Source organism: Aulonocara sp. 'chitande type north' Nkhata Bay, linkage group LG12, assembly GCF_057382095.1.
Source record: "Aulonocara sp. 'chitande type north' Nkhata Bay isolate Kocher_YH1m ecotype deep benthic linkage group LG12, A_spYH_male_GT1.1, whole genome shotgun sequence".
Taxonomy (NCBI): Eukaryota; Metazoa; Chordata; class Actinopteri; order Cichliformes; family Cichlidae; genus Aulonocara; species Aulonocara sp. 'chitande type north' Nkhata Bay.
This window is the reverse complement of record NC_141355.1, coordinates 28,404,834-28,417,000: the sequence shown is the minus strand read 5'-3', so window position 1 is coordinate 28,417,000 and position 12,167 is coordinate 28,404,834. Positions and strand designations below refer to the sequence as shown.

The window sequence follows — 12,167 nt, the reverse complement described above, 5'->3', positions numbered from 1 at the left end:
CTGCAGTCTGCCAAACAAAGACAATGCTTTCTTACATGTGAGACGTGCCACCTGACTGATGGCCCCAAGAAAGAAAGTTCATTGTCTCATCCTGGACAACTTTCAAGAAAGTTGACTGTGTAATGTGAATATGAGAGAGTCTTTAAAAAATAGTTTAGTGCATTTTAGAGCTGTCAAATGCCCTAATTTTTACTGTATTGGAATTGTTTAAATACATTATACAAAACGTAAAAATACAACATTAATTTCTAGTATTATTATCTTTTTCAAGTCATAAATGATGTGAATATTGTATCTGCTTCAAAATCGCATAAAGGTAGTGCTAAAGCAGTCAACAAAATGACCAAAAAGGAAATGATTACATAGAAGACTGTTTCACTGAATTCACTTCTTAGAATGACGTAATTGAAGGTTGTGGCTGTTCCTCCCAAACAGGATATGGAGAGTGGCTGTGTGTTCCTTTAAGTAGAATTGGAGCATCCACAGTTTAACTATAACGCACTAAGTACCGCAGTGCTGCACTAAGTACCGCAGCAATTTCCTAATGTTGTAAACCTGCTCAACATTTGGCAATAAAACCCTTTCTGATTTCTGATTTCTAAATGGCAGAAAGAAACTTTTAACATCACATTCATTCAACTAGGAGTGGTTGATTCACCAGAATAGGGATATCTATATCAGTGCATTTAAATCCAAATCCATTTTTGCACAAATTTGCTTAGCCAAAACGGTTATTGTACACATTTATTTCCTAAAATTTAGGCCCAGTGGGGAATGCAGATTAACTTCTGTTTTAACTTCTGTGTCATCTGTTTTACAACTGGATAGTTTATTATGTACTCAAGCTTCTCTAAATAGGTTATGACCGTACAGTCATTGGCTGTGACTCCCTGTGATATGTTTTACCGCTCCGCTTTGATAGATGGCAGCAGATCTCTGGCTAGAGCTGCAAATGGTACACTGAAGAAGAAGTGGGCGTGGGTTTGCTGGCACTACAGCGCCACTTTTGAGCGGTCGTTTATGTTGTCAACAATAACAGACCGCTGAAGTTGTCAAGCAACGTCGAGGAAAAGTCATACATCAGTCCCGCGACGGTATAGTCTTTAGTTGGGTATGAAAGTACATTATATTATTTTATTTTGATTAAATCCAGTTGTGTAATGCATGAAGTCACAATTAAAAACAGCAGCTCTAGACCCTGATGCTGACATTGACTGTTAGCATAGACAGTCTTTGGTTGCTAGGAGCCGAGCTGAGCTAACGCCACTGGTTTAACCATAGCGCTCTGCACTTAATGAGAGAAAGCGGTTACACTGTGCATAGATAATTGGTGAAGATTCAAAATCAGTGAAAGTCAACGATTAGCTTTATTGTAAGGTTAACATTGAAATGTTAACGAAAACTTGTGATCTGTGTATGGTCTTCAGATGAAGGGCTGGTTATGGCTTGGCTTAATAGTGATAACTGGCCAGTTACATAACAAAGCTATCGAAATATTTTGATAGCTTATTTGTTCTGCGGGCCCAGAGGAGGCACTGGCTAAGCCCCAAAATTTGCTGGCACCCCCAGTGGCTCCCCCTGACTGCCCTATGTTGGGAATAATGTAATAAGGGTGCAGAAAAGCTGGTGCCAGTCCCTGGACAGATCACTGTGCATCTCAGGGCCAACATGGAAATCTAATGATCTAATATTTATTTGTATTTCATGAACAAGTTTGCTGTTAAAGTGAACTCCAGTCTGGGAGAGTGAATCTTAAGCTGCTTCTAGTCAGCTCTGCTGAGAGTCAGTGAAGCCATCCTGGGACTTCCACTCAATTAATTGATCAGTCGATCAGTTAAAACTGATTAATATAGATTTCAAAATCTCATTTGGTTTTCATATTTACCTATTTTCAGTGATATAAACTTTAATACCTTCATAGACATGATATAAACTTTATTAGCAGGAAATTAAGTAGGAATATCATTCTTTTAGATTAATTATTTTGTCATATTTTCAAGTAACCTAGAGCTAAGGTTAAACCAGTGGCGTTAGCTCAGCTCGGCTCCTAGCAACCAAAGACTGTCTATGCTAGCAGTGAATGTCAGCATCAGGGTCTAGAGCTGCTGTTTTTAATTGTGACTTCATGCATTACACAACTGGATTTAATCAAAATAAAATAATATAATGTACTTTCATACCCAACTGTAAATTCTGTTTCTGGTGTGCCACCTCAATATTTTTAGTGGCTCGCATATGGCCACCCCACATACTTGTTGCTGTGTCTGTAAATGTTATGATATAGCAATACGTGAATAAAGTTGAACAAGTTTTGTAAATTAATTCAGTTCAATTTCAATTCAGTGTCATTTTTATAGCTATAATATAAAGAAAATTGAAAGAATCAGAGAACCCCTTTGAACAAGCACTTGTTTAAGAATGAGAACTTTTTCAGCAGATGTCTAATTATATATATATTTAAATACCTGCAGTCAACAATCGAGGGCAAAGGACAGTGCACGAGAGAGGTGAAGAAGCGAGTGCAGGTAGGGTGGAGTGGTTGGAGACGAGTGTCAGGTGTTGATTTGTGACAGAAGGATAACAGCAGTGAAAGCAAAGGTTTCTAAGGTGGTGGACAGGATAGACAAGATCAGAAAAGTATATCAGAAAGACGGCTCAGGTTAAGTGTTTTGGAGGTGAAATTAAAGAGTAGTTTGGACAATATTGGATAAAAGATGTTGAATATGAAGCTGCCAGGCAGGAGGGAAAGAGGAAGACTTCAGAGGAGGTTCTTGGTGTAGTAAAGGAGGACATGCAGAGGGTTGGTGTGACAGAACGGGATGCTAGAGATGGGGTGAGATGGAGGCACGTGATCCTCTGTGTCGACCCTTGAAAGGACCAGCTTCAGGAAGAAGACAAAGATGTAATCATATACACAGAAATAGGAGAATTTTCTACTTAAATTGAAGCAATCGTATGAAAAATACGATATGGTGTGAAAGTAAAGTTGCCGTGATGTGTGCTGTTTTTCCATTACTGTGATCTTGAAGTACTCCTACCAATTTAAATAGTTCTCTTTGTCTTACTTTGAATATTTTTATTCCTAGATCAAAGATGGCCCCGGACAGTGCTCAGATTCGGCGGCAGGGTGCTCAGGACTTTATGGCTTACTATGAGTTTGCCTGTGCCAGGCAGGAATCTGTCCCCCTTCCTGCAGTTAAAATGAACCTCAACAAAGGGATGCTGGACTTTAATGGAGACAAGCTGAAGCTAACAGACTGGCCACCCGTTCTCAGCTCTATATCCATTAATAAACACCTGCACCACATAGCAATAAGTAGCACATACCAAGCTAGTTTGGCTTCTGGAGAGGCAGGTACGTTATTGAAACAGTTTATACGATTTTAATTGTCTATGTTAGAAACTTGTTGATTTTCAGATTTTACTTAAAACAACAATGTCACCATTGGTTTCAGATAGAAGATATCTTAAATCTAGCTTCAGGAGGAAGATTCCAGCTATTCGCTCCAAGGATATGACATTAAAGCTGTGCAAGGCCCTCAGAGAGTGCCTCACTGTCTCTCCCAACCTCAAGACGCTGCAGCTCAATGGACTTCCACTGAGAGAAAGGGACCTCATCACCCTAACAAAGGTGAAAGCAGAGCATTTTAAAAGCAAAGCATTGTAACTGTTTAATTTTTAAAAATGTTATTCAGAACTTTTTCTGTGGTTTTTGCTTTTTTGTTCACTCTTAGAATGGACATTTATTAAAACAAGTTCTTTGTTGAAATGATCCTAATCTAGGGTTTGGCAAAAAGCACTTCCTTGGAAAACCTATCTCTGATTAACTGTCCAATCAGTGATGAGGGCTTAGAGGGTATGTGCAATTATATTACTGTCTCCTAATTTTGTTCAGGAAAGGAGTTTGTATTGTATGTTACCTGTGTAACTGTGTGTTCTCTATGTTTCTATATATTTTAGTCATTTGCCAAAGCGTTAAGTATTCTGCTAACATCAGGGCAGTGGATTTTAGTGGATGCAGTCTTACCTGGAGGGGGGCAGAGCACATGGCCAATATTATCAAGGTATAGTATTTGATTTTCAGTGTCATCTGGCAGTCTATTTTATTTTTTATTGAGAGATGATTATTTAATAATTGTAAACTATCCAGATAATAATTGTTAAAAAAGTTTGTTAGGGAAAAAAATTGAGGTGCACAGTGCAGATTACAGCAGCATGTTTTTTGACAGAGGGATTGTAAAGCTGTATACACACTGGAAGCGATTTTACTTGTTCACTTTCTATGGTCTCTAGTCAAAACGTGGCCTTGAATCGCTTCCAGTGTATATGCAGCTTAAACCTAGAAGATTTAGAGAGAGAAGTTATCAGTTAGTCAGAACATTATGTAATAAAAGATAGAATAAGACAATGTGGGCCTTTTCGTTCAGTAATAGAAGTGGAAGAGTCTTAAAATTTTTCATCACAACTTTTGTAAGAATCCTTTTATTTATCTTAAAGCATCAGGGTATGCAAAGACATGGTACGGCGTGGGCGGAGTCTCTGAGGTATCGACAGCCGCAGTTTGAGGGTATGGGAGGTCTTCGCCGTGTCACACTTAACTGTAACACTTTAATTGGGGACCGGGGTGCTGCGGCTCTTGCGAGTGAACTTGCTGAAGACCTCTGGGTTAAAGGTTAGTAGATTTGTGAGTTTGTGGTGTTTGTTGTTTTCCTTATTGTACAAATTTTTGATAGGATTTCTGTTTCTGATTTTTGGCTTGTAAAACAGCTGTGGACCTGCAAAGATGTGGTCTTTCCAACGAAGGCGCTCGTCGTTTGCTAGAAGCCTTGAAAACGAATTCTTCTTTGTGTGTGCTGGATATCCGTGGTAACCCGTTAGTTGGTAAGTTGCTACCTAAGTCAAGGCAATAGCATTTTCTTGTTTTTTTCCAGACTTAATAGCACTTTTCCCAATCTGATAAAATATTGTTCGTTCCACTGCTTGAGCTGGTTTGTTTTTACGTTTCCATTTGACATATTAATGCAAACCAAATTCTGTGTGTGCGTGGCACTTTCCAATTGTAGAAAGATCATTTGAGTAATACTGTAATTACATCAGTCATGTAGTAGTTCATCTCTAAACCAACGAAACATAAATTTCTAGAAATGTTTCTGGTACTTAATCTTCACTGATTTTGAGTTTTCCTTTCAGATAAACTCCTAATTAAAACTATAATAGAGAAAGTACTAATGAATGGTCATGGACAGTCACCAGAGGTAAGTTTTTGGGAGAAATATTCCGGGGGGGGGGAACCATTGCTCTAGGTGGTGTATTTGTATGCATGTGTCTTCCTTATGTTGTCCTGCAGTATTGCTGGATCAAGCCTGCAGCGTCAGAACCACAGAGAGCTTCTGGTCCAAGGAGGAGAGCATTACCCAGTACAGTCAGAGGGAAAGCTGCATTTAGAATAGGTATTTATGTATACATACATTTTTCTTGTTCCATGTTCCAGATAAACACAGACAGACTGCATGTAACTCCATGTTATTGTCTCCCTAGTCAGACAAAACACAGTAAATTCAGTATTTCTGGTTGTACACCTAAAATCAGCCTATTAAAAACAGATATTTATTCATTTATTTTTATGAGCATAGGCACATTTCTCTGTTTTATGTTGGGGGTTTTTGTGCATGCATGTGTGCAGTGTAAATTCACTGGAGGATTTCTTTCAGTCTGTTTGAGATAGTATTGCTTATTCTCTGTGTCTTTTCAACTTCTCAAATTAAATTTTTAAGTCATCTGGAGACATGGTAAGAACTGAATTCATTGTGATTTTATTTTGTTTCTCCTGCTGATAGGTGCAAAAATAATCTTGAATTTGTGATGTGTTTGATTATGGTTTAGTTGACTTTGCCCTTATTTATAGGATGATTTCAGTAGATACTCACCTAGATTAATTAGTCTTTCATCTATTTGCGTGTGATGTTTATACCCTGCTTGTTAGAAGCAAGTAATATCTGCTAGTTTCACAAAGCATGTAGTTCTTATCATTTTTGCATTGATTAATTCATGGAAAGCCCACACACATGTTCTGCTGGCCATTATAATCACTTCCACTATTTTGCGCATATCTTGTGTTATTATTGGGAGGGACCTAACAATTTTCTGTGAGCAAAGATTTATCAGTTTGTCATTTATCATTGTTCAGTTTAATTAAATATTATTAATGCACATTAATGCCTAGTGATGCAGTGATTAGCACTGTTGCCTCACAGCAAGGCCCTGAGTTCAAGTCCTCTCTCAGGCCAGGGTCTTTCTGTGTGGTGTTTGCATGTTCTCCCCATGTTTGTGTGGGTTCCTACGGCTTCCTCCTGCAGTCCAAAGACATGCAGTTAGCGAGGTTAGGTTAATTGATGATGGTTAATTGCCCATATGTGTGGATGCGAGTGTGAATGGTTGTCTCTCTCTGTGTGTTAGCCCTGTGGCAGACTGGCGGCCTGTCCAGGGTGTACCTTGCCTCTCGCCCTGAGACTCCTAGGATAGACTCCAGACCCCCCACGTCCCTGAATTGGATGGCAAAAGACGATGGATGGATTGATTATTATTCATTTATATAGTGCCGAATCACAACAGACACCTCAAGGCACTTTTAATAAATGGTGATAAAGTACAGTTCATAATACTATGAGGACTTTGCATCATCAACGCTGCGCCCTTCTTAGAGGTGAAGATTTCTCAGAATTCATGGACATGTCTTCTCTTTGCAGCCACTCATAAAGGACCATCTCCTGGTGGACGGAGTTCAGCTGCTGCTCTGAAACCTAAGCCATCACGCACCCCCCATGTGCCTTGGCGTGCTGCTGCACGAGCTGGACGCCAAAGGTGAAGATATGTTCAGAAGAAACAACAAGCAAACAACAAAAACTATGTTCCATTAATAAGTTTGGAAGATAGTTTGGATTGTGTGTGTGTTTTGGGGGTCTGGAAGTTTATTTTTTCTGCATATGGAAACCTGTAGGGAATGTAATTATATGTTTAAAAAGCATTCACTGTTTATTATAGTCATGTAGAGACTAATACTATGTTTTTGCTTCTGCAGAGGTTTGCCTCCTGGAATTACTGTAACAGACCATAGCTTTCAGGTAAGCTGTCTTGTGTCTGTGTGTAATGCAGCGTAATGAATAAAGAGCCCTAAACAGCAGCATTAATGTTAATATCTTATTAGGGTGCAGCCACAGTGAAAGTTACCATGGAGTCTGATTCAGAGGCAGAGGAGGATGATGAAGAGGAAGTGGTGGAAGTGGAACCGAGACCATCTTCTCTTAATCGTCAGGACAGATTCATTTCGCGGAGGTTTGAACAAATACAGGTTAGTCATTTTTGTAATGTGTTTTTGCTGCTTCTAAAGTCAAAGATGTGGTATGTGAAGAGTTCATTAAACAAAACCACCTCACACACTGCTCTTCTGATCCATGCCCTGTAGATGGAGCTAAACGAGTGCCGTATGAGGCTCGGAGAAGAGCGGAGGGCCAGACTGAAGGCTGAGTCCAGGCTCATGGAGGTAAATAAAATCTGTAATACATACAGATAAATTTATGCCTGTTATTTATTTTTAATGTTTTCCTTTTATTGCAAGTTTTAATCATAGAAAATCCATAGAAAATCAACCCTCTCACAATCAGCTGATTTCTTAAAATCTTTGAAAATTAATTTGACCAACATGTTCCAAATCACAGACCCTTGAAATACACAAAAATGGGTCAACATTTTTACATTTTTTTTTTTATCTGTTATTCTTGACCAGCAATTTTGAGCCCTCATAAGTGCAAGAGAGATGCATTCTAGTGGCTGCAAATCTAAAGTTGTTTTAAATTTACTCCAGGGAATTAACAGAAAACAGCATGTTGGTTTAATTGGTGTACTTTTGCTATTGAAACTGTGTTATTTCCCATGTTATTTGATTCTCAAAGTTGTTTATAGAAAATAGTGTGATTCTTTGTGAGTCAGGTGGGAGGTACTTATTGATTTTTCATGAAGTAATGCAACAGCTCGTCCTTTATTGAAGAGTCAGTTTTATTGAACAGTCGTGTTTTTTGGTTGTTTTTTTTAATGAATAAATAAGACTGTGCCTTTATTCTTTATGTAATTTCTGTTCAGTATGAGCTGGAGAATGCTCGTCTTCGAGATGCCAATCACTCCCTGTCAGAGGCACTTGCTGCCAGTGGCTCTGCATTAGCACCACCGGCTTCCAGTGCTCTTGAAGATGAGGCAATTCTGGAGAGCATTGAGACATCATTCACTAAGTTTCACGCTTTCCTGGATTTGCTCAAAGATGCTGGGTGGGTATTTTTAATGGCAGCAATTACAAAATGCCACTGTTGTCACAGGACCTACGTGGTTTACTGAAAATCCGTTCTTTAAAAGTCTTTCAGTTTCATTATGTGTGGGTGTGCTTTTTTCCACTTCTTGAGCCAGAAGTTGGCCTTTAGTTTTGTTTTGAATGGATCCCCATTTTAAGTGGCTTATATTTAACTGTCTTTCTTCCCCTTGTTACATTTAATGTGTGTTTTAGGACGATACCTACAGTTATTTATTATATTTTATTTTTTATAAAGTTATCTTTGTGCATCGTACAAAACATTGCAGAAAAGTGTTTGCTTGATTTTTGTAGAGTATTACAGTCTGGCACCCTGTGAGTAAACTTTTGTGTAGCTTTAATATTTCAGCTGCACGATGAAGCAGCTTATTATTGTAGCTCTTATCATTTATAGTGTAACAATGTGGTCTGCAAGAGTAAGTACATTCAAGTGGTATAGAAAGAGCATATACTCAGATTACACACTTCTGTTAGTGATGTATCATTAAATTGTTATGTTTGGCAAAACCACAGGTTGTGTAGTTAATGGCTCGTATTTGACTTGGGATAAGATGTCAAACAGGTGTATTTTCTAAAATATTAGACTAGTGATATTTAAAAAAGGTGTGCATCTTAGATTTCAGTTTCTTTCGGAAATATCTGAAGTTAATTTTAATATTGGCCAATTTGATATTGATTCTGCAGTTTAATTCTGACAGGATGGGTTTCATTCAAAACGAAACTCTAGGTTTGTCATTGTCATTTCTTGGATTAATACGTGGAAACCAAAGCCCATGGGTTAGGTATAATTTCGCAGTCATCTTTGAGTCAGTTACTCACTCAGTCAGGGTATCATTCTGGAATCTTTTTAAATCTAAAATGCGCCCACTAGCCACTTAGTTAGGTGCATCTTCTTGCACAAGGTTGAACCCATTTTTGCTTTCAGAACTACCTTAATTATTAATAGAATAGATTAAGCAAACATATGCTCTGCTGGATTAAGATCTGGTGACTGTGGAGGCTCTTTGAGTACAGTGAACTCATTGTCATGTTCAAAGACTAATATGACGTTATCATGCTGAAAGCAGCCATCAGAAGGTGAGTACACTGGGATCATAAAGGGATCAGTGAGAGTAGTCAGATTAGCTGTGGTGCAGTTATAAAGGGCTTCAAAGAAAATATCCCCTCACACCGTTACACCACCAGTGTACCCAATATCTTATTATCTTAGTCACATCTTACCATAATCATTTTTTTATTTGCATTTGTTGTAGGAAAAAGGTAGGCTGGTATTAGCTGGTTATCTACTCTGGAAGTTCATTTTTAATTGATTGCATGTCTTTTTTTTAATTTCTTGTAGCTTAGGTCAGCTAGCTTCAATGGCTGGAATTGACAAGTCAGATTTCCACCCTCTGGGAAAACCTCAGCTTTCCTCCACAATAGAACCACTTTTGCATGGTGCGACATCACCGCCTGGAGGGCGTTACAGGATCGATGCTCTGTCTTTGGTAAGAATATGCAGAGCAAACTTTGGAAGCATGTTCTGTTGGCAGGTGGGGTGAATATTTTAAAGTTTGCATAAGCCAATTTGCGCACAAATCTGTACGCAAATTGTGGATAAATAAATCATTGCTTCACAGCACTGTAGACTTGCCCTCTGTGATAATGGTGGACATTAGATTTGTAAGCACATCAAGCAGAAATGTAGATTAACTTTGACTACAGATTGTTAGGTTCAAGAATTATAGTTTAATGCATTCACATTCTCTTTTGCAGCTCAGGATGAGAGGAGTATCTGTTAATGAGACATTATTAATGTTACTTCAGTTTTAGTTTTGATTAGAATAGTTAGAATAGAATCGTTTTTCACATTGTCTCATCAAATGTAATTTCTGGTTTTTAGGTAGGAGGTGCCCCATCTGCCTACCCCGTTGGATTGTCTGACACCAGATTGCACAAGTCTCCATCCCCTACTAGAGCAGCCCTTCATAAAGAAAGGTCACTTGATGTAACTTTCACTCAGGCTTCTGCACCAGCAGCAAGTGGTGTAGTGGATGTAGAAGAGGAAGCAAATCATTTTTCAAAGCCTGACACCCAGCACGACTCAGGCTCTGAACACAGTTTTTATAGCCAAAAGTCCTTTGATAATATTTCCTTTGGTAAAACTTCCCAGACTCGGCCAAGCCACCCCACGAGCAACAGCAACTCTCACAGAAACAACAGTTCCCATGGATACAGCTTCAGCAACAGCTACACTTACAACCGTGCTTCTCATAGCAATGGATCTCGAGGTGGTTCGTCTGCAAGTGTTAGTGACATTTTAAGCGACAAAGAGTCTGTAGGATCAGTAGGGTCAAGGAACAGGGGAAATGGAAGGCTGGTGACAGTAGGTCAGTCAGGATCAGAAGGGTCAGAGAGGAAAGCCCCTTCTACGAGAGGCGCTCTAGAGCAGGTCAGATCTCTGGAGAATCTGGGGGTTCAGTCAGATAATGAATCCTAACTAGGCGACCATAAACTTTCTCCCTGTGTGTCAGTGCCTTTTCTTCTATGTTTAGATATTCGCTGCGTTTAAATTGTAGATTTTTTTTTTTTGTCACCTTTATAAATGTTTTGTTCTTTTTTTCTTTTTCTTTTTTTTGCATTTTCAGTCCAAATCATTTCAGTTTAGGGAAACAAAATGTTTTTTGCATTTAAACCCAAATAAATAAGTGATTTAAAAAATTAGCCTTATATTATTGTTTTTACATTTTAGATTTACATTTACAGTCTTATTGAAGTTTTTCATAAAGTGCAGGGAATCTGCAGTTTAATTCAGTGCGACATTCTCAAATCTGTAACTCTGTTTCTTCGAGTATAATCCTGATTCTTGTAGCAATCAATCAAATACTAGAAAGTTTACAATTTCAAGACATTGCATGGGAGCTTAAAGCAAAGTGTCATTCCTTGTTTCACATGTGCTCTTACTTATTTGTAGCTTTGGACATTAAAGTAATTTTTTTAAATGACAGATTTTTTATATTTAGAGGGGGTTTTTTTTAAGGCTCTATGATATATAATGGCACAATTTAATGTTCCTGTTATTTTGCTTTAAATTTAGTTTATAATAAACTATTTTGCAATTTTACACCTAATAAAGTGTTCTTATCTTTATTCTAAACTTGACATTTAACATTGTCAACATGTGCTCATACATAAACTGTTTGTTCATCATGTGCAATACAGAAAACTATTATTAATATTTAATGACTTAGAGTTAGTGTGATCTTCTATCTGATATGAACCACAAGAACAGCTGCCTACTGAGTAATGCAACCTTAACATAACTTTTATTCTCATTGTCAGGAACCATCTTTTTGATAGGTTATTTTTCAAAATCCAACTTAAAGTGTCACAAGGGTAAGAAAATTAAACAAATCCCTGCTGGGAAAACAACTAAAGTACTTTTGAAATATTTTTTGTGTGAATATTTAAACTCCAGTTTTTGTTTTTGTTTTTTTTGGAGTCCTGACTCACTGTGAGCAAAGCGCGACTTTTGTGGGTCTGTATTTCTTAGCTTGTGTATTCGTTTGCCCCTGATGTCACCCTGGCCTCTGTACTGTGTTCCTTCTGTTCCCTGTCTGTATTCTGTCTGTGGATTTCCTGTTTTATTTTGAAGGTTCAGATCTTATATCAGTGTTTCTAGTTTCGCATCCTCTGTCTCGTTAAGTCTAATTTCTCCGGGATGTTCCCACCTGTTCCTCGCTCCCTCGTGTTCCTGCCTGTGTACTTGTCCTGCAGTGTTCAGCGTCCCGTCATACTCTCAGATTGTGCCTGTGTGTTTCCGTTCTCAGCA

At 38.3% G+C, this 12,167-nt stretch overlaps 1 protein-coding gene across 7 annotated transcripts; it reads left to right on the top strand.

The window, feature by feature from the left end:
* The first annotated feature begins 956 nt into the window (after window positions 1–956).
* On the top strand, window positions 957–11,459 carry cep78 (centrosomal protein 78). 7 transcript variants are annotated; one of them, XM_086314813.1, is made up of 17 exons: window positions 957–1,094; window positions 2,472–2,525; window positions 3,087–3,355; window positions 3,456–3,631; window positions 3,784–3,856; window positions 3,961–4,064; window positions 4,498–4,672; window positions 4,768–4,881; window positions 5,191–5,255; window positions 5,348–5,450; window positions 6,747–6,861; window positions 7,079–7,121; window positions 7,205–7,348; window positions 7,463–7,540; window positions 8,137–8,318; window positions 9,696–9,843; window positions 10,239–11,459. In XM_086314813.1, the coding sequence occupies exons 3-17, from the start codon at window positions 3,094–3,096 to the stop codon at window positions 10,833–10,835; spliced, it is 2,379 nt and encodes a 792-aa protein (XP_086170939.1). In that variant the 5' UTR covers window positions 957–1,094; window positions 2,472–2,525; window positions 3,087–3,093; the 3' UTR covers window positions 10,836–11,459. The 7 variants fall into 7 exon arrangements, with proteins under 7 accessions (XP_086170939.1, XP_086170944.1, XP_086170938.1 ...); XM_086314812.1 differs by having other exon boundaries at window positions 999–1,111; XM_086314817.1 differs by having other exon boundaries at window positions 999–1,111; window positions 2,472–2,902.
* Window positions 11,460–12,167: the final 708 nt, after the last annotated feature.